A 22,950-nucleotide genomic window follows, 5' to 3' on the forward strand; every position below is an offset into this window, starting at 1 on the left:
TAGAACCAAGTGACTTGTGTGCTATCAGTGGTTGCTTGTGCAAGCAGCCTTTTCCATGGAAAAGGCTTCAGGAGTTAACCTCGAGGCAAAATCTGGAGCTGGAGTCCCGAAGGCAGCTCATGTTATTCTGCCAACTCCTGCGACGTTGCTGGAACCAGTTGTATTGTCTCTTGCCTTTCCATTGGACCATTTCAGCAATGTGGAGAGGGGGGATCTGCTGCTTGGGTAACAGCTTATCCTCCATACTACTTTACCCAGGCTTCATGCTCTGGAGAGGACACTCCTCAATTCAGAGCATGTTACCATAGTCTCTTGAGACTGAAGGATGCCTATATATATGTGCAAGCAGTTATTGGTTTGGAACTTGTTATTGATTTGGAATTTGACCTTCTCATTTCATTCCTACTTGTTGCTTGACTTCTGTAAGCATCAACTGATAGAGTAAAAACACTGAAAGAATGGTCTGAGGCACATTTAAGTTGCAATGGAGTAATGCTAGGGCCACTATGTTCTGTGCCAAAAATTAAAAATAATTGCTCCAAATAATTGATGACATTGATATGTGAATAACCATGGGGGCCAACTATTTATTATAGGTAACCCAGTGTAGTGGATAGAGTGATGGACTAGGACTTTGGAAAACAGGGCTCAAATCCCCACTTGGCCGTGGAAACTCACTGGGGGAGAAGAACTGGTAAAACCATTGCTTTCAAGCTAACCACTCACTTAGCTTAAAAGCTTTGTTAGGGTTGCTGTAAGTCAGTTCTGACTTTACAGCAGAGAACACACACAAACACATCCAATAGTTAGTAGACTAACTGAATCATGAAACATGTGGATGGTGACTTACCAAGTCCCCGTTGATTCAGTTGGTCTAGTCTGATTGGGACTGACAGATGGATTTTGGGCAAACGTTATTATATTTTTTCAAATATAGCACCTCCACCACAGCCACCAAATTTCTTCCTATGAGGGCTGTTTTAATTTAAGCCATTCTCTCTGCCACACTTTTGTTTAACTGTGTTTAAGTAATGTAGGGGTTTTTTTACACCATATCAGCTTTGATTTCATCTCTTCCACCACCCGACAACCTACATCAGAGCAATGCTTTATTTTGATTGGCTTGATGCCTTTTAGCAAACTGGAGTTCCCAGTAGGAGCAGAAAGAAAAAGAAAGAAAGAAAGAAAGAAAGAAAGAAAGAAAGAAAGAAAGAAAGAAAGAAAGAAAGATAGGGAAAATTGCAAACACTTTCTGAAATCTCATTTGGAATGGCCTGCTTTGTTGTGGATGTTTGCACAAAGTGGGACAATGACAATCCTATGTCTGCTTACTTGGATTGGCAAGCTTCTTTGACTACAGAAGGGTTTACTTCCAAGTGAGATTTGTCCAATCTGACGTTATCCACGTGTGTTGTATTACATGTCACCTCTTTCCCAGTCAGCAAAGCCAGTGGTGGCGAGCGATGGTGGTACTTTCAGTCTTGTGTGTGTGTGTGGACAGGATTGTGTTGAGGAAAAGGTATTCTCAATAAACATTCATAGATTCTTACTGTTCATTTCCACATACAAATAAAATGTGGCTAGCAAGCAACGATGCCACATGCGTGCATGCTAGACAACATCTGCCATCTTTTTTTAATACTCAAATATTTACTGAGGTATAAATTTCCTCATATTGAAAAATGTTAGTGGTACTTTTTATGGATTTGGGAGAGATTGTGCGGTGTAGTAGCTAGAGTGTTGGACAAGAACTCAGGAAACCTTGATTAGGATCTGCCATCAAGAGCAGCAGCTAGGTAATTCTGTCCCGTGCCTTCTGCCTGTGATCACAGTTGCCACACATTGGCCTCATTATATATATATTTCTTCCAAGCAAACATACCCATTTCCCAAGTACTGTAGTGGACTTGCACTTTCTAATAGTCAGGCCAAGAAACAAAATAAAGAAGGATGATGATTTATTAGCTCCATCCTCCCAGCCCACCCCACTCCACCCTGCTGAGCCTCAGGATCTGAAAGTTCATTCTAGAAAAGAGTTTGTGCTATTTTATGTCCCTATTGCTTAGCCAAGGGCATAATGCATCCCTTTGTCCAGTCGTTCTAATAATATGAAAGGATTTATCGTCTGCACATTGTGAAAGTTCCATGAACTCTGGTTTCTGGCTGCAGCAACACTTGGCCTTCCATCATAAGAGGAGGTCTTATTTTCCGCTCATTTTCTGGCAACACATGTTCTTTCTTCCCAGAGTATTTGAAGGGCATTCTGTTACTTTGGTCTTTTGAAGTATAAAAATACCCTGAGTGCATGTAAGTAGTTAGAAATGAGGTATCTCTTTTCTCTGATATTTGATATAATTCCCTGTGCATTGAATAACCTGATTACTAAACCAAAGCAGATTCTTAAATTCTGGGGCTGAAATCCAGCAGAAAGTTTCAACTAGAATAGGCCCATTAAATCAGTGGCACTTACATAGGTATTGACTCACCCGATCCCCACTGATCCAGCGGTTGTGACTTACTGCTGGATTTTGGTTTGTATTTTAAGAATTTGTACATGGATACAGCTTTGAGTCCTTTTCAGTTGTCAATGTTTTACTAAACATGCAGGGAGGGAGTACATGTTTGCTCTCTTCCCCTCATCTACAATCCACTTGCCACTGTACATGTGCAGAGTCATGGGGCTGGAGCATAGAGCCTCTGCCATCTGCGAAGGTTTTCTAGGCTTCCAGCTCACATCGTTAGTTCCATGGGTAGCAAAGATCCTCTGCTTCAGATCTGTCCCATTCTGTGCCTTGAGGGAAGTGGAAGTGACCTCAGAGGGGGCCTGGCTAATGTGGTCAGTAAACACAGTCCACTAACAACCGAATAGGGCTATAGAAATAGAGAAATCTGATGTGCGAGGTGACTTTTGTAAATGGTTTGTAAGCCTTGTTGTTGTTGTTTAGTCATTTAGTCGTGTCCGACTCTTGGTGACCCCATGGACCAGAGCACGCCAAGCCCTCCTGTCTTCCACTGCCTCCCGGAGTTGGGTCAAATTCCTAAGTTCCCGAATATATGTGGCTTAGTTCAAACCATGATGGTTCAGTGTTATGAGGCTGAGCCATAGTGAATTTGGTCACATCTGAACCCAAGTAAATTGTAGCAGTATAATGGATGTTCAAAGTTCAGCTATTCATTTCAAAAATCTGCTCTTATTAAAACATATATTTAAAATAATTCTGTAAAAATAATACTTTCAAAAATCAACAGCTACAGAGAGACTATGCTTCCCTACCATCATTATGCAGAAAGAGACCCGATCAACTGAATGAGGAATCTAAAACTGCCTAATTGCAAGATGTCTGTTGGGCAACAGAAGCCTGTCAAAGGAGGGGTGGTCTCTCCAAAAGGAACAATGCCTATGGGAAATGTCACTAGTAGTTCTGTTACAGGTTACAGCTGCAAACATTTGCTATGGTCTGAAATGCTGTTGTGGTACCCTTCTAAAGTTAGTGTGAAGGCACATTTACTGATACGGACAGAGCACAGCCTTACCAATGTTCTGATGGTTGTGATTTCCAGAAGGTATATAAGCACAGCCTTACCAATGTTCTGATGGTTGTGATTTCCAGAAGGCATATAAATGTATTGGTTTCTTTTTAAGTGTATAGAATGTGCAAAATACTAGAAATGGCAAACGGGAATGAAAAAGAATAATTTTTTTAAAAAAAATCATTACATTCTGGTAGAGTCTTTTGAAATTTCCCGGTTAACGCCAGTTTTTAAATAACTCTGTTATCCTAGCTATTCTCACGTATATTCTCATGGTTGTGAACCAAAAGTGGCTAAGCTTCAAAGCACTTCGAAGCAGGGAAATTACTTACTACTGTAGACATAATCCTATTGGAGTCATTAAGATTTGTGTGGCTTTTTCAAGGGGCCACGGTGAAACTCAGTTGGACAGTCAGCTCTATGACCAGGCATGTAACTGAGACCCAACCCGGAACCTCAAGAATTAACCACAATTAGCTGTGGCAAGTTATGTAAACTTCACATGATAGGATTCTGGTCATTATCATGAAACATTGAGACTTAGATAATTGCTGTAAATAGTGTTGTGAAAACTAGTCTTGTAATCATAGATTCCTTCAAGATCAGAGCTTAGTAATTTTAAATATTAAGGACAACGTTGTAAAATGGAGTTTTCCTGGATAACTACAGCAAGGGGAAATGGCCTCCAAAACAAAAAAGGCAAAGTGTGCAGCTCATATAGTCCTTAAAGCACTCTCTGGGTAGTTTACAAGTTAATCATGCAGTCTACATATTGTGTGCCCTCCCCTAAGCTGAGTACTCATTTTATTGACCTTGGAAGGATGGAAGTCTGAGTGAACGTTGAGCTGGTTACCTGGGATTGAACCTCAGGTCATGAGCACAATTTTGGCTGCAATACAGCAGTTTTAAGTCATGAGGCTCTTTTCCCTTCCTGCTCTAGGCAAGTAAGAAGGGAAACACAACAAAAATTGCTACCTACCTATCTATAGTATATTACAAATAGCCCTGTGTGCTACTTAATATTCCAGTTCTTTCTTTCTTTTAGTGTGGTGTACGAGTCTACTGATTTTGAAGATCACTCATTTATAGGGTTCCCATAAGTCAGAGGCTACTGGATGATGCATCGGAACCAGTTTTGTGACAGACTAGGCTTGAAGAGATGGAAGTTTGAATCTTGAGGTTTCAGAATAAGCGTGCATAGGTTCTTACAGTTCATATTTGCATACAAGTAAGTCTATAACTGAGTAGAAGAACACATTCTCTGCATACAGAAACTGCCCAAATTAAACTTCCTACGTAGTCGCCATATTCATTTTCTACACTTAACCTTAATTTAATGTAATAACGACGAGCCACGGTGAACCTTGGGTTCTCTGTGCTGGCGCGATCATGAGGAGATGGAAGTTCTTTCTTCTGATTTGGGTAACCCACAGTTTAGCAACTCACCCAAAGTTTAATTGGTATTCATGTGAACTGAAGTTTAAATATGGAAGCTTCATTGAAGTCAACTGGATTCAGCCAGACCATCGTTCAGTAGTTCTCAACCTTTAGTCGTCCGGAACAGGGGAGAGTGTTGAGCCAGCAAACACATTCCAGTTTAGCTGGAAGCTGTACCTCCACACGTCCGCCCTGCTGGAAGCTCCCTACTTCTTGGGCAAAAAAAAAAAAAGTGTTGTGGTTTGCTGCTAAAAAAAATTGGTAGCATAGTTTCCAATTACTTTTCCAGTTTAATTGAAATTTCTCTTAAATATTTAACTCGGCTTCTTTATACTTGAATGGTGTAGTGATGAACTAGGACTCAGGAGCCCTGGATTCGAATCCTCACTCAGTCATGGACACTTATTGGTGATGTAGAACTGGTAAAACCACTCCTTAAATATCTCACTTACCTTGAAAGCCCTGTTACAGTTGCTGTATCAGCCCCAACTTGGTGGCACATAACAACAACTTTATAATTACTTAGGTGTTTAATATTGCTTTTAGAAGTAATTTTTTATTGAAAATTTAAATTTCTTAATTAGGAGATCTAGTCTAAGTATTTACAGGTTATTTTCTGGCCAGAAAGCAGGAAGTACTCAATCCATTTGGCAACTTCCTAAATCAGTTAGGATAGGTCAATTAAGGGATTAAAAAGATGACAAAGTAAATGCTGAAAACAATGGACATGTGCTTAATAAGTATACACAAAGTAAAGTAAGTATCAAAGAGCTGCAGATAAGCATGAAAAACATCCATGTGCCATGCTCCCATCATGTCAGCAGCAGATTGCAATGTGATTTTTCAAGGGCTGTATGGATTTTTTAAGTAATTGGAGAATCTTGGGGGGGGGATTCACTTGAAGAGCCATGAGATGCCCAGCCCTGCTCTAGATATTATAGATTTCAATTCTCAAAATCCCTGATGATTTGCCATGCTGGGTGGGGCTTCCGGAAGTTGAAGTTCAAGGCCAAAACCTATTAGCATGCAGAAGAGCAATTACACAATGGATTTTCCTTTCTGATGACTTATCATCTACACATTATCAGTGTGCAGATGATAACTCACAATTACAAAACAATTTGTGACAGAGAGCCAGGTGGAAAGGAGGAGACACTTGCTCAGTTGCCCTGCTGTGGTGGCATAATTGAATAGGATTCTGGCCCAAATTATGTGAAAGATGTAAGTTGACAACTACTGCCATTGTTGAGATTAACCAGCTTGTCATATACTGATGACGTAGTAATAAGATGTGAAAGCTTTGATACTTCTCTTTGTGCTGCTCTCCAAAGGGGGATGGAGAGGAAGAAACACATTAGCCCGAGGTTCTTGCGGTTCATTCTCAGTAGTAGTAGTCTATGAACATTTTGTAGCATGATGGCTGAACCAGACCATTCAGAGAACAGGTTCAAATAGCAAAAGTTGTCAGTCAGAATACACAGTAAACCTATAATAGGAAGCTTGTCTGCGCTCAGTGTTTTGTTAGTCACCTTGGGTCCCCATGTGAGGAGAAAGCTCGGATAGAAAACATACAAACAAAGGCAGGACAAAATCAATTTCAGAAGAGTTCTCAGAGGCCACATGCTAAGAGAGGAAGGGATCAAAGGAAAAAGGAACTCAATAATATATAACATTTTAGCTCTTGGTGCCAGCAACCAAACCTTCAAAGAAGCATTTCAACTTTTTAGAGCTGGAGGGAGGAAGTGCAGATACGGGGAATGCATCAAACAGTTAAATTCATAGGGAAGAGAGCATGGCTATCAGGGGACACTATAGTCTTGCCCCGCTTAACGATTACCTCACATTATGACAAATCCACTTCACGACGATGTTTTTGCGATCGCAAAATGATGTTTTAAACGGTTTTTCCGCTTTGCGAAGGGAACCAATTCTTCGCATTACGACGATCTGAAAACAGCTGATCGTCAGGTTTTCAAAATGGCCGCCGGGTGCTCAAAATGGCTCCCCGCTGTGCTTAGGGACGGTTTCCTCGCTATACAGGCACCGAAAATGTAAAATTTTTATTTTTAAAAAAAATAAATTTAAATTAAAAATCAATTTTTAAAATTTAAAATCATGATTTAAATCAATTTTTAAAAAGATCATTGATTTGTTTATTCACCCTGTTTCTTCCTTATCTTTTTGCCAATCTGATGACCAACAAAGATGATGAAACTTTCTAGGGGAAATGTCTCTCTTGCTGGGCTGATTTCATTTAGAAGGTTTTAGGACAGCAGTCATTAGTGAAGATGAATATTATAGAAAATGCCTCTATGATTAAGCTATTAAAACCAGTTGTGACTTGTGGAAACAAGTTGTCTATATAAGAGCATTCTGCATGCAGCATGAGAAAAGATGATTGGAAGAAGCTTTGCTTCCTTGGATAAGGGAAAGCTGATTCCACAGCCTTATTCCATCTGCTGTTACGACCCAAGTCAGTTTAAAACACACAGTTTCCTGCTGTAAAGCTTCCTTTGTTCCAAACCCTTAATCAGATTTCTAGGGATCCCCTCTATTGACAGTGGCAACCTTTTCATGACAGGACCAAAAATAGATGCAAAATCCTGGCAGATTAAAATTCCACCTGTCCTGTAGGAAATCTCAGATTTTACTCAGCTGAAGAAAGAAAAATCCTTTTGACAAGATAGAGGCAATTTGAAGGTCAGTCTCAATCCTGGGGTCATTTATATTTTGTGTTAACAGAATGCATCAGCAAGGTTGTGGCTATGGAGAGGGCAGCAGATAGCATCTGAGAATCAATGTATTGTGAATCAGCCAGCAGTCCCTTTCTGTTGCATGGGCAAGTAAAATCTAGTCCAGCCTACATACCAGATTTCCTCTTGGATGCATGCAGGGTTTCTGTCTGGGCTCTTGATTCATCATAGGTCATCCATAGGATAAACTTAGACCCTTGAAGCAAACGTTGCTGTACTGTGAGTAAGATCTAGACCAGTGGTTCTCAAACTGGGGCCCCCAGGAGTTTTTGGACTGCAATTCCCAGAAGCCTTCACCACTTGCTGTGCTGGCCAGGATTTCTGGGCGTTTCAATCCAAGAACATCTGGGGACCCCAGTTTTAGAACCACTGACCTAGAGCAGTTTACTCAATCTGTGGCCCTTCTAATGTCTTGGATCTTAGAGCTGCCATCCACCATGACTACTCAACATATTGGCTGAGTGGGAGATGTAGCCCAAAACATCTGGAGGGATCCAATTTAGAGAGGACTGGTCTAAACTGTGCCTTAAGTGAGAGAATGACTTTATGTTCCTACAACTGTGACACCAGGATCCATTACTAATTCTCCTTGCATCCTTTTTTTGTTTTGTTTCTGGGGACACTCTCAGAAATAGAGATTCTCACTCTCAATGGAACAGTTTCCAAATAAGTGTGAGAAAAAGGGATTTTCTACATAGATTTGATTGTGAATTTAAACTGCAACACTGGAAGGGTTTGATCCGAGATTATTATTTGTGCACTTTCTTGTGTTTTGAAGCATGGCATTCTGTATAATAGAAATATGTGAGAGTGTTTAACTTACCTGTGGCATTTCTGTTGTGCTTTATAGGTTTTAAAACCTGAATGAGGAGGGAACATGCATCTGAAATGCTGGGTTTGCCCAGAAGTGAACATTTCATGATTTTGCATGAATTTTTGTTTTGTATTTTTATTTGCTGTGCCTCTCCATTAGAGGGTTATGAAAGATGTTGTATAACAGCTATCATCCATTGTTTGCCTTGCACACCATGATGTTGTATTCTGCCAGGGCCAGACTTTAAAATTATATTCTGTTACTCAGTGTTTGAGAGATTCAATAAAGAGTATTATTTAGATACTGTAGAACACTGAGCACTCTTGAGGGCCCTTTCCTTCATTATTTTAGACACAATCTGTTTTCTGTTAAGCAGCGTTCAAGGCTTTCTGTTACAAATGTCATAGTTCAGAAAGGAAGTTGAGTAATTATTTTTGCAGTTTCTATTTTCTGTTTTTCCTGCATGATGTCCAGAAATTAAAGTAATAAAACAAGATGGTAAGCAGAACAAGATCCTGCTAGTCTCTGTTTTATCATGCAGTTACGAATATATATGTATATTTTTCTATTTTGAAATATCAAATAAAGAGTAAATGGCTAATAACGCAGGGTTTTTTGTTTTTTATCTAAAGTAACCTCCTCTGTCAGTAGAAGATAACTTGCAAATATTTGCATCTCTTTTTGATTTCCAAGTCATACTGCACCTATGTGTTTCATCCTGTGCAGGAAATGGTACAATGTGGGAGATGGAGAGAAAGTTGCCCCTTCGTCCTGCTGTTCCTGAGCAGTGGATCTGATCCAGTTTGTTCCGATAACTAATTTAATTGAAAAACAGCAATGAGAATGGGAAATTCAGTAATGGATTTAGCCACGAGCCTTAACTGCTGTGAATGTGTAACAATAGCAAGAAAATTAACTGTGGTTAAGACTAACTATGATGTAAAGCCAGAGTTTAAAGCTGGGACCTAATATTGCACATTTGCCTCACAGAGAAGTTGTAAAGATGACTACAATGAGTATACATGCAGCTGTATTCTTTTAAATTAGCAAAAATTGATCAGCAAGATTTTTTCTTGGGTAAATAAGATTTCAGTTATTAATAGCAGTAAATATGGCAACCCAATACATCCATCTGACTATTTAAATAGGGTTACCAGTGATAATGAGCTCTTTGAAATGCTGCTAGTCACTTTCATTTATTAGATTACCCTCAGTTGTAATTGTTTGTATTATAGGTCAACTGAAAACGAAAGTGGTGAGGAATAGAAAACACACCTATACACAAACCTTCTGTTTGAAAGCAAACTCTGCTGAGATGGCATGTAATCATCTGAAAAACAGGGGAGTTAAATCCATCACTTAGTTTAAAGAACAGTGGATCAAGAACTCTACTACTATTTAAAGAGTCATTCACATTTACAGCGATTAAGTTTACTTTGTCATTGTAATTAGCCAGTCCTGGGGAGTAGCACAATAGAATATGGCAGTTTGGCTTTAATTAATTAATTAATTAATTAATTAGATTTATACCCCGCCCATCTGGTCTAAAAGACCACTCTAGGCGGCTTCCAATATAGTAAAAACTGAAATAATACAAAAACCACAAACAATTACATAAATCATATTGTAATAAACAGAATACAACAATAGAATAGAAAATACATAAGGAGAGAATGAACAGAAAAGTCATTTATGACTGAGCCACCTGTTTGACAAGGTAATGTCATTTTTATTTTGACATCAGTGCTCAGGGATGAAAGAATTTTCCAGTGCAGCTAACTGGATAGGTCAGTGAGTTAGGTTTCTGGCTACAGAGCCAGAGGTTGGAAATTCAATTATCCACTTGGTATCTCAAAAGAATCAGCCTGTGTGACTTTGAGCAAGCTGCACCATCCCAGGATGCCCCCCAGAAGAAAGAATGGTAAACAACTTCTGAGTACTTTCTATCTAGAAAACAGTCATAAGTCAAAAGGGACTTGACAGCACACAATTATTATTATTTGTGCATTGTGGACACAAAATGATAGGAAACCAATTCCAAAGTATTAAACATTGTTGTCGACATCTGTTTTATATCTAATTTTTATGTTTGCTCTCAATTTAGAAAACATATATATAAGAAGAAATATATTTAAGGTACCACTAGACTATGGTTTTGGCAAGAGTAAAAGGTGATAAAACTTTTCTTGATTGACTTGATTAGTATTCTGGCTTGCCCCCAAAACTGGGATCCAGAGCAGCTTTGTGGTTGTATGCTGTCAACTTCTTTTGACTTTATGGCAAAGTAGATAAAAATCAATGATTTTATTAAAATCAAATTGATTTAAATCACAAATTAAATTTACTTTTTTTTAAAAAAATTAAATGGTCAAAAATCTGATTTTTAAAAAATTCAAATTGTGATTTACATTTTAATTTAAATTAATTTGTGGGAACTCTTATGAATTAACCTTATCCAGAAGGTCTTTGTTTGAAATCCACACTCATACTATAGCTTCTCTTCTGGAGCTTTAAAAAGTGTGTGTGTGTGTGTGTGTGTGTGTGTGTGTGTGTGTGTGTGCGTGCGTGCGTGCGTGCGTGCGTGCGTGCGTGCGCGCGTGCGCGCGTGCGCGTGTGCGCGTGTGCGCGTATGCTGTGAACTACATATGGAGCATAGGAAACACCATGATGCTAAACACTGTCCCAGAACAAACTGCAAAACAAAAGAAATGGTGTCTTCAGGAGGAACAAAACAAAGAAACTTGAGAAGGTGTGGATTTTGTCAGAGTAGTTTCTGAGACAGGTGTTACATGCTCTATTGTTGGGGGAAAAATACCAAAACTGTCAATAATGAGCCATTTTTTACATGAACAAAAGTTCCATCTAGATAAGCCATCACCTAAAAATAGTAATGATATTACCGTTGTATTCTGCTAGTGAGACATTAATTGGTATATTGCATTTCATTTGAGGGGACAGTATAGGGTAAAACATGGTGGCTGTTCTTTAAAATATATCTATTGTGATGACTTATGATGATTTCATGCCTTCTCTAGATTTGGGATAAGGATTTTTGGCCCTTTAGTTAGTTTTGATCACTAGTATCATTGCCTCTCAATGTCTGTGCTGAAGGGTGGCAGTGGGAATTTTAGGGCAAAACATGTGGAAAACCAAAGATTCCCAATTCCAGGGATGTGGAGGTCTCTACCTTTAAAAAATATTTGGCTTAAAGAAAGGGAAGATTGAGTAAAAGACAAAAGAACAGTTCTCGTAAGAGCAGCATAAAGCAGTCAGATGCTTGCCTTGAATCATTGATGGGAGGACAAACCGTATGGTGAACCAAATACTTATTTATTTATTACATTTATAGCCCGCCCATCTAGTCATATAGTCTATATACTGTAGGTTGTATATTGGAGGCGGGAGACTTGCTAAATGTTTCAGTTTTTAGACAGTGGAAAGTCATCTTTCTGGAAGCCTTTGAGAACAGGCTTGATGGACAATTCTCCCTGTGGCTGAAAAGGCATGGATTCAACAGAATTAGACATAAAGAAAACGTGTTTTTTGAATCAGCATGGACAAGAGTTTAGAAACATTACTTTTTAAAATTACTGTTTCCAGAATCCGCTGGCTGGGGGAGTCTGGGAATTCTAGTCATAGAAGGTAATATTTCTAAGCTCGGAACAATAGGATAGTGCAGAAGTGTTTGTGTTTCTTTAAATCACTTTGTGTTTCTAGGCATCCGCTAAACCAGTGGTTCCTAACCTTGGGTTACTCAGGAGTTTTGGACTGCAACTCCCAGAAGCCTTCACCACCAACTGTGCTGGCTGGGGTTTCTGGAAGTTGCAGTTCAAAAACATCTGAGTTAAGAACCACTCAGGGGTTAAGGTTAAGAACCACTGCTCTAAACTTTCACACCCATGTCCAGGTGGCTTACATTATAGGTATGGACATAGAGGAATGATAGACACAAAGCACTGTGCTGCTTCCAAAACATCTGATTCCTGTAAATCCTCACAGATGCTCTTGTTTCACTCTTGTACAAGCAAAGACTTAACAGTAAATTGACAGCGAACCTTCCATTCTGTTGTAGGTATTATGTGGTGCATTAACATTTGATTGCTGTTAATCCCCTTTGGCCAGAATCTCAATACCGCTCTGACCTCAATGGAGAATGTAGCTGCACTGTCCAGTTATAGCAGTTTGATACCACTTTAACTGTGATGTCTCCACCCAGCAGAATCTTGGGACGAGTAGGATGGTGGGGTACTTCAGATTCTCTGGTAGAGAGCTCTAATGTTCTAGTTCAGAGGAGACTGCTAGAACTCTCAACAAGAACATTAAAATTACCTCCCCAAACTATAAGGCCCAGATTCCAGTGGATGCAGCCATGATTTTTAAAATTGAATCAAACTACTGTAACTGAATAATATAAACAGCATCAAAGTGAGTGACTAAAATTTTGTATTTTAAGAAGGACCCTTTTCTGCTAATTCTTTTAATCTTCCATCTTCACCTTACTTTTCTTGTGGTGTAGTACTGCAGTCAAGACTATGGCCACAACCTAAATTCAATCTGGATGGGCTCAGGTAGCTGGTTCGAGGTTGATTCAGCCTTCCATCCTTCCGAGGTCAGTAAATTGAGTACCCAGCTTGTGGGGGGGGGGGCAATATGTAGCCTGCATAATTGAATTGTAAACCTTCCATAGAGTGCTTTATCTGCTATAAGGCAGTATATAAGCAGCATACAGTACTTGCTTGTACCTATTATTCAGAGGGTTTCCTGCTTCTAGGCACATACACACACACCCCTTCCAACATTCATTTTTAATTTTTTTTAATTTCCAAAACAAATACCAAAATACCAAATACTTACTAATACAATCTAAAACACAGTGCACCCCCATAACCATGGGACACTTTGGAGCAATACTTTTATTACGAACCTCCTTTCCAAAATTGTATTGATTGTTGCTTAGAGGCTTTCCCCTTTCCTTTCACTAGTACAAATTCAATAAATCGACCCCAAATAGCATAAAAAACATTTAAAATTATTTCCCCTCTTTGTGGATTTCAAAGGCTTCCCTGGCAAAACTGATCTATTGGGACACAAAGTCTACAGCAGGGGTGGGCAATTAATTTCTATAGGGGGGGCACATGAAAAATCTGAACTATGTTCGGGGGCCGAACCAATTTTACTTAAAAATAAAATGAAACGGTGATGTTATGATTGTTTTTATTTTAAACTTGTTAATCTTCACAAATACTAAAGAGGTTTTTTGCAGTATATTAAAGATAAGCAACTGATCAACTTTAGTCAAAAAGCTATAAATGGTTTTGATGTTCAAAACTGTCTGTGGGCCAGACAGGAGTGGCTCACGGGCGGTATGTGGCTCTTGGGCCTCACTTTGCCCAGGTCTGGTCTACAGAAAACTCATCCACATAGACTGGTACCTACTCAAAAACTCCAACCACCACCCATGACAAAAAAGAGGCATAATCAAAACACTGGTAGACTGCAAATTGGAACTGTGAAGCTCAATTTCTCAGCACCAAACTCAACCATCTGAATTGGGCCCTACAGGCAAATGGCTATTCCAAGAATGAAATCAGAAGAGCCATCAAGCCAAGAAAACAACACCAAACTGAAGAGGAAAAACAGCCACCCACAAATAAAGTATTTCTGCCATACATCAAAGGAGTCACGGACCACATGGAGAAACTATTGAAAAAACACAACCTACAAACAGTATTCAGACCCACTAGAAAAATACAACAAATGTTACGGTCAGCAAAGGACAAAAGGGACCCTCTCACTACTGCAGGAGTATACTGGATACCTTGCAGTTGTGGACAGGTATATATTGGAATCACAAAACGCAGCATCTAGACCAGAATAAAAGAACATGAGAGACGCTGTAGACTAAAACAACCGGAAAAATCGGCAGTAGCTGAACATGCCCTAAAACAAGTTGGACATGAAATTCTATTTCAAAATACTAAAGTACTGGACAACACCAGCAATCACTATGTTAGACTACACAGGGAAGCCATTGAAATCCACAAACAATATATAACAAAATGAAAAGTTTACAAAGTTTCCGTGTGCATATCTGAAAATAGATATCACTAAATACATAGACTAGAAAAGTGGGTTGAATTTGTAACTGTTTTTTGCTTCCCTCAGCCCTTCATACGCTGTATGTAATTTTGTCATAACAACTTCCATTTTGCAAATGCAACCACTAGAATTTTTTTTCCGCAATAAAACATTTTTTCTTTTTCTTTTTTTAATTGAGAAGGGAAGGATTTTTTCAAGATGGTAAGAAGAGTCAGCAGGCAGCCCCCGGGTGTTTTGAATCCTTGAGTATTGCCCGCATGATTTTCCCTCCTTCCACAGTTATTTTCCATTCCTGTTTAAATAATTTATAGACCATATTATAACTGGGACATATGGGACATCATGGTTTGGGGTTGTCGTTGTTGGTTTTTTTGCTTTTGGTCTTTTTACGTAGCTGTACAATTATTACACAATTTGCCACATCCTTTCTCCAGGAATACATTTGTATGCATAGTTCTGCAAGTATGAAATGGCTCCAGGCGTTTTAAGTGAGCCCAGGCTACTAAACCAGAGCGCTGACTTCTCTTTTCTCGTGTATGTTCCAGGAAATAACTAGCAGAGGAGGACAAAAACCTCCAGCTAAGGCAGGTTTCTTTCATGGTACCTGAAGCACTTTTCAACTTCTACCCTGGGAAAGAAACAGAGCACAGTATTGTATTACAGTAAATGTGTTGGCATCAGGTTTTTAAATGAGGAATGGGTTGTTGTAGTGTGAAGTGCTCCTGCTCACAGTGCTAGGCAGCCGATCCGGCATCTTCCATTCCATTTCCCTTGTTTGGACTGCCGCTTTTTATGTATTTCTCCTAAACTTGAGGTTCCCTCAGATATTGCTGATAACTCATCTTTTGCTGCAGATGGCTGTGCAAGGATCTTTGCCTTTGAAGAAGCAAGTTTGCTCTTAGTATAGATGAGAATTGAAAGCCCTGGTGGGAGGGAGATTTTCATCCTATTTCAACATTCCTTGGTTTGTTTGTTTATTCATTTATTAGCACCCCATGTAAGAAAAATTTGTATTTTCTATACGAAGATTTTTAGTCTTCTCTTTGTTTGTGCCTGAAGTTGTTTTTTCTCCCTAGATCTTTGAAAAGTTACTTTTTTTTAAACCATAACTCTCAAGAGTACATGAGCCAACATGGCTGTGATCTCGTGACCTGGCCTCATGAGGTCTTGTGTGTGTGTGTGTGTGGGGGGGGGGACTTGGTAAGTCTTAGTTCTGACTTCAGCTACCACTGCCCTCAGCTGGCACGTGACCCCTGACAGAATTCTTCTGGTGTTTGACATAAGGGTTGCTCACCCTCTTTCAGAGATAGTTTGTTTTCTAGCGAAACTGCATAGCTAGAGGAAGGTCTTTCTAGTTTCATTTCTTAAAACCCCGTCGACCCACCTCTTCCAGAAAAAAACACTAAGGAAGTTGCATAATTCTTGCTATCAGGACATTTGTTCTCCAGAGGCGGGATTTCCTCAGCACCTGAGTGATCACACTGGCAAATTAAGCCTGTGCTTTCCAGACCATCAGTCGTAATCATGAAGCAAACTATTTCCCGAAGATACAGGAGTGAGAAAAACTCATGCTGGGGAAAAAAGAATCTCTCTCCACTTAAGTGAGCACTGCTTCTGAATGTGAGCTGAGGGTAACATCTGTTTCCCCCCCCCTTTTTTTCCTCTTCTGTATGGGCACGGGGGGGGTGATGTTGCTTTTTAAAGTTGTGTTTCTTTATGTAAGGATGTAGATGCACCTGAGCAATGCATAACTTTATTCAGCCAGTATGTAGGTCTGAAATTATAGTGGCATTAAGGCATTCGAGCCAACTTCCTCATCCCATCCACTACAGTAGTTATACGAGGCGCTTGTATATTCTGCATAAAGGTCTTCATAGGTACTGTAAGAAAATTCAACAGAATCTACATGCCACATTTCTATGATCATTTCCCCTTCTTTATTAGGGTCATCAAGAGTTTCTCAGATGATAATTTTAGTGTTACTAAAAATGTTCTGGACTTCATAGGTGTGCTGGGATTCTGTGGGAGCTGAGGATACCTGTGGGATTTGCCACAGAATTCAGAGTTTAAGGAATGTCTGCTTTAATTTTTGAAAATACTGTTTTTAGGCCTTATGAAAGAGCTGTTGAAATCGGGAAGTTAAATTCTTTCTAACAGATTTTTGGATATTTCAGAAGGCCTTGGCCAGAAAATGTCTACTATACGGTCTTTGGGCAACAAGATGTATAAAAACATGCTATGTAACTTTTTCTTCTAATGGTTTATGGGACAGTCCAAAAAGGATCTTCTTATCTTATTTAGGTGTGCTACAGTGCCCTCGTTGTGAATAGCTATGAGTATTGCAGCTGGCAGGTCAGCATGGATTGGGGATACAGTTAACCAGTGCAGTCTTATCTGACCCTATAAAGTGCAGGTTCCACCTTAAAGCCTCCATCTGAGTAATGTGTCGTTCACTGCCTTATGGAAAAGAATGGCATTCAGTAGTCCAGCACCAGTTTTGCATGTAGAAGGTTCTGGTTTCAATCCCTGGCCTCAGCATTTGGTGGTGGGAAAAATAGCATCAGAATTTCTGATGACAGAGACTGCTCCATTTTCAGTGGTTTACTAGTGTGTAGGAAAAGCTCCTTTTGTTTCCTGCTGACCCGTAGGCCAGATTTTGCCTGTCTCACATCTTCAAGGTGGATAGTCTTTGATTTATATTTCTGCATCAAGCAGGGGTTTGGACATGATGGCTTTATAGGCCCCTTCCAACTTCACATTTCTGTGATTCAAGATTACAGATTCGATGTTCCTTCTGGCTGAGGATCTAAAACATCTGGAGGCAACCAGGTTGGCAAAGGCTGGCAATAGACCTGTTAGGTTGGGAAGAATGCAAAACATAAAACCTGAAATGCAAATATGATTTTCTTTAGTTAGAGAATGCAGACAGAGCAAAGCTGCTGTGAGCCAGAAAGAAAGAAAGAACAATATGATTTTTGCCAATTTATCTCAATTAATCTGTAAATATACCTAACATATGAAACAACCTTATACCCATCGGACATTTTATCTGTTGAGCACCAGTCAGACACAGGCAGCAAGTTTGCCTCTTTATGGGTATTTGTGATGTTTTCAGGAATTCAGATAATGAGCTTTGAAAGCTCATCTGAGTAGCTGCAACCTTCGGGAAGAAAAAAAATCCTCCTGAACCATACACAAACACTTCATGGAAAGAGAGAACAGAATGGAATCTGGGCACATTCCTCAACAAGCGTTGTCTTGTCTTCCTTCCTCAGGTATCATGCATGTATCACTAGCCGAAGCCCTGGAGGTGCGTGGAGGACCCCTGCAAGAAGAAGAGATATGGGCTGTGTTGAATCAGAGTGCCGAAAGCCTCCAAGAGTTGTTCCGGAAAGGTGGGTCCCTGACTGGCAGCGCAGGTGTGGTGTGGGGCACCTGAGCGTATACCTGATGGAAGGAAGAACATTATTATAGGTTCATCCCAAAGGGGAAACATCCAAATAGTAGTAATAAACCAGAAAGTGTTCTGTTTTATCAAATTGCATCTACAAAATTAACAATCTATTTTCCTGGAAGGGAAAACAAGTGTCCTATATTTCACTCATGCTATTGGTATTGTACTTACTAACCAGAATAATGAGTGGAAGACCAGCTTCTGTTGTTACTGCAGACTGTAAAAACTGAGATGGGCAACCAAACATTCCTGTGGGCTTGGCTAGTTGATCAAATTGGAGCGGACTTGGGCCGTCTAAATAGGGTCTCTTAAGGTTGCATAGAGGTGCAGTATGCCACTTAGTGTGACCCGTGCATTGTCTGTCATACAAAGATTGGATGGTTTCAGGACCACACTGTCCATCTAGCAACCCTCTTTAGCCCTTTCTTTTCTTCGAAAGAAAGAAAAAATTACAAAACACAAAACAATCCCTCTTCTTGCCCACTCCTATTTCCTCCTCTTTCCGGGAGGAAGCTTTCAATCCCCCCCTCCAAAAGGCATAGTACATCCGCATTGCCCTACAAGGCTTTAAAAACAACAACTACAACCCTCATTCTCTCTATCTCTCCCACTCTATGCAGGAATAGAGCAAGCTTTCAATTTGCCAATATTGTTAAGCTATCTGGTTAAGCCGTCTGCTTTGGCTTGATCCCAGCGATCGCACGTGCCAAACCAAAGCAGAGTGATCCTACCTGAACCTAAAAACCAGTAGCCCCTGACAGGGAGCCAGAAAGGTGTGGGTAGGAACATGTTAGGGATGGGCTGGTTTGCAGTGGCACTTACATGTTGTGGTTTTGATGCAAAAAGGCACAAACTGGCCCATCACCAAAAGTGAACCAAACAGCAGGAAAACACCCATCTTGTCACATCCTGTGTTCCTCTTCAACAGATGTACTTTGGCTTAGGGAGCCAGCCAGCCGGCTGTGCCTTCTTCCATGGCACTCCATTCCATGTACAGTGGTGCCTCGCTAGACAGTTACCCCGCATGACAGTTTTTTCGCTAGACATTGGCTTTTTGTGATCGCTATAGCAATTCGCAAAACAGTGATTCCTATGGGGGAATTTCAGTAGACAGTGTTTGGTCCCTGCTTTGCAAACCGATTTTCGCTAGACTACGATTTTGACAGCTCCCTCCGCACTCGCAAACAGGTGTTTTCGGGACCTAAGCTTTGCAAGACAGCGATTTAAACAGCTGATTGGCAGTTCGCAAAGCGGCTTTCCTATGGCCGATCTTCGCCAAACAACAACGATTCTTCCCCATTGGAACGCATTAAACAGGTTTCAATGTATTCCAATGGGGAAATGCTTTTCGCTAGACAATGATTTCGCTAAACAGCGATTTCAGTGGAACAGATTATCATCGTCTAGCGAGGCACCACTGTATTTATTTTCTTTTTGCTGGCTATACCATATTCCAGGGCTACTGAACATACCCAAGTCTCATTGGACTACCTTTTTTAAAAATGTGCATGCAGAGGAATTTCCTGTAAGGTCCATTTTTAAAGGGAGTTGTGTACCTCTGCAAATGTTACGTTCCTCTTCCTCTTTCTTCTCTGTTTCTGTCAGCATACTTGACCTGCACTTGTTATTAGAAGGAGTGATACTGTTTTTTATTTGAATAAAAGGACTAGAAACTTACCTTTTCTTTTAATGAGAATTTAAATATTCAAGAAGGAGCTCTGCAGTACCTCTTAGGGGGCCAATCCCGTCGTCTATAAGGTGGCTCCTCGCCCCCTCAGCAGATGTAATAGGACTAATGCTGCTGAAGAGCAATGCGTCAGTAGCTTTGGTTTATCAAGATAATGAAAAGTTGAACCGAAGAAAAGGCTGTGCTGTAAATTCCCATCTGAAGCATTTGGAGATCTGGGATTTCACGATGACACATTTGGCGCCGCATCAAGGAGCAAAGCCTGGGGCAGTCTCTCCTCCTGCTCCGAACTCCTTAACACACACAAAAAAAACCACATCTCAAAGGTCACATTTTATAAAAAAAATGCTCAGAAAAATTCACCATCTTCTGCAAAATGTGGAACTGGGTCTTTTAAAGCTAAATACAACTCTGGGTGCGTATTGTCTGTTTTTTGCTCAAAGTTGCAAACCAGGATGAGAAACACAGACCATGTCTTCTTTTAATTTCCTTGCTCTCTTTTTTCTATCTGGCTGTTGTGCTTCTAAATCTAAATCTTTGCCAGTGGAGGTACAAGGACATTGTTTAGGGTATTATGTTTTTCTTGGGAGGCTTATATTTTCCTACCTTCTAAAGGGCTCCAGGGAGGGGAGGTAGCAACATAATAGTACAGAGCAGAGAGCAATTACGTATCAGTCATCACTACAGTAATAAAAATAATAATGATAATTAGTATTTGCATGGCACTAAGAGCTTCTGATCTCTCTCTCTCCCTCCCTTTCTGTCTTTCTCTACAGTTGTCGTTAACAGCAGCTCAATAAAGTACATCAGTGATTTAGTTCCTATGTTGTACCTAGGTATATGACTCTTGTAGAATCCAAAATAGGTGTGGGGAAACCTTGGAGGGCTTGCTAGCTAAATGGTTGGAAATGGCTAGTTTGGACCATTTTTGTTTCATGTAGGCGGGAAGTGCCCAGATGGTCTCTGGGGCTACAAATAAGGGTTCTGGGGTATCCATGGGGCTACAAAAATGCTCTTGGTGTAAACTGTTATTCTCCTACCTGCAAAAAGAAAAGAAAATATTTAAAACACCCATAGTCTACTAAATGCTGTTCTGATGCTTTGGACTATAAAGTCTATTGTATCTGTGCATTGATTATGCAAGGTATCATGGCAAAGGTCATGATCCAGCAAATGGTTCCAGGGCACTTCTGTTATTTCAGGCCCAGATATAGCACAGGAGACGTGAAATTGGATCTCATTTTGCCTGAAATATTGAGATCCCATTTTTTTTCTTAGAAAGTTCAAGACTGTTGATGATTTGAGTATTATTCAGGAATCTTCACACATGTGGAGAACACACTTCTACTATCCCATCTGGAATCATTTTCATCATGTGAAGCAACTGTTAGAAAAGCAGGAAGTTATTGTCTCTATATGGGCTATATCATCTCCACATACAACAGGCAATGTCTGTGGAGATTTCTTAAGTTGAGGCAATTTGCTTCTAAGTTACTCCTTTTGCATTAGCTGTGCACCAGGATTTCAGCCAGTGTATTAAATACATATGCAATTGTTAAGATCTCCATCCAGCTTAGGAGCACTTGCCTATACAGTAGGACACCTAGGGGGATTGGTTCTACAATATACTGTGAATACCTGAAACTGTGAACATATGAGCCCTGTGTATAAAACATACAGTGAAGCAGCTTCTTCAATCTGAGGAGAGGAGTATAGCCAGTAATGGTTAGGGGATTTAGAAGTTCTAGTCAGAGAAGGTAACTTTTGCAAAGGAAACATTTACCTTTATGGTCATTGTCTCAAAGGCCTAGGCTCTTTGAACTCCCCATGTCTTCTTTATACTGCTACTGTTCTTTATGCAAAGAATACCTTAATCTCTCATTATAGATGGGTGCTGTGGAAGCAGAAGCATTTTGTCTAACGTCAGTGCTTTAAGGTGAAGATGGTCAAGGAAAGACTACCTTTGTGCTTGACTCTGTGGCATTGTGGCACTTTTAGGGCATGTTGCACACAGAGAGGGTTATGGTGTGATTTCAGGGTCTTTAAATGACAGGGATTTTTAGTAGCAGAGAAAGGAACCATTTGAGCCTGAGATCTGAAAGAGTCACTGCAGGTCAGAGGAAACAATACTGGGCAAAATGAATGGGCCATCTGACTACTGTAGATACAAGGCAACTTTCTACATCCAAGAAACAATTCGAGCTAGACACATCCACATGCCATTCTATTCCATTTTCCCAACAGTGGATGATCATGCTCAGGCTTGACATTTTGAGGCTCCTCTTTATTGGGATTTTTAAAGTCATAATTGTTTGCATTTTTGAGGGGTTAGTTTTGCAGACCTTCGATATCCCCAGAGTAGCTGAATCTGGAATCCTCAGCTTTCCCTCTGTCTGTCATCTCTTGTCCATGAATGGTTCCCTTTTGACTACGTAAACATCGATATGCAAGAGAATGTTAGCAACTGTAAACTCAGGCAGTTCTAACATCGAGTTTCCACTGTGCAGAATAATAACACAAGACCGTACCACTTGCACAGGAACTACAGTTGCACCAGTGGTTGTGTCCAGGAAGATAACCCCATCTTCGTAATGCTTCTAACAAGCAGCATGCTATATTGGTGGAACTTTTCATTCAATATAAGATAGTGGTCTCATTCTTGAAATGTTTATCCTTCTGCAGCCAAAATGGCACCATGACTGCATATTAATAGCAATATGCAAAATATTAATATATCATTATATTAATATACACTGATTATAATATTACATTTAATTCCATAATTATTACATCAAATGTATAATCATATCTTAATTTATTAAAACATATCTATGTATATATATTCTTAGTACATTGCTACTAAGTAGTACATATATGGCCATATTATTCCCTGTTAGCACAGTATACTCATTGGGAGTCAGACAGATGACCAATGATGATGATGATGATTGATTGATAAACAAACAAACAAATAAATGCTCATTTAACTTTAGTATACACTAACAACAAACTCATTTGCTACACATATACTGTACAGTATCTATATAGAGCACCCTGCCGATGCAGTAGCTATAATTTTCCATGTCATTCTAATGCATACCTCCACACTTGCAAGACATGCCTCCCAAGAGTCCTGTCTCTCCCACGGCACTGCCACTGGTGGGCATCACTTCTG

General features: G+C 39.9%; 1 protein-coding gene across 6 annotated transcripts in view; it reads left to right on the plus strand.

Annotated features, from left to right (window-relative positions):
- PTPN13 (protein tyrosine phosphatase non-receptor type 13) overlaps window positions 1-22,950 on the plus strand; it is a 149,483-nt gene that overhangs the window by 20,546 nt on the left and 105,987 nt on the right. For all 6 annotated transcript variants that reach the window (XM_020805378.3, XM_020805377.3, XM_020805375.3 and 3 more), the window contains exon 2: window positions 17,910-18,029. In XM_020805378.3, coding sequence (XP_020661037.3) covers window positions 17,915-18,029 — 115 coding nt within the window. In that variant the 5' untranslated portion in view covers window positions 17,910-17,914. The remainder of the gene's footprint in view (window positions 1-17,909; window positions 18,030-22,950) is intronic.

The sequence above is a fragment of the Pogona vitticeps genome, chromosome 5, assembly GCF_051106095.1.
Source record: "Pogona vitticeps strain Pit_001003342236 chromosome 5, PviZW2.1, whole genome shotgun sequence".
NCBI classification, from domain to species: Eukaryota; Metazoa; Chordata; class Lepidosauria; order Squamata; family Agamidae; genus Pogona; species Pogona vitticeps.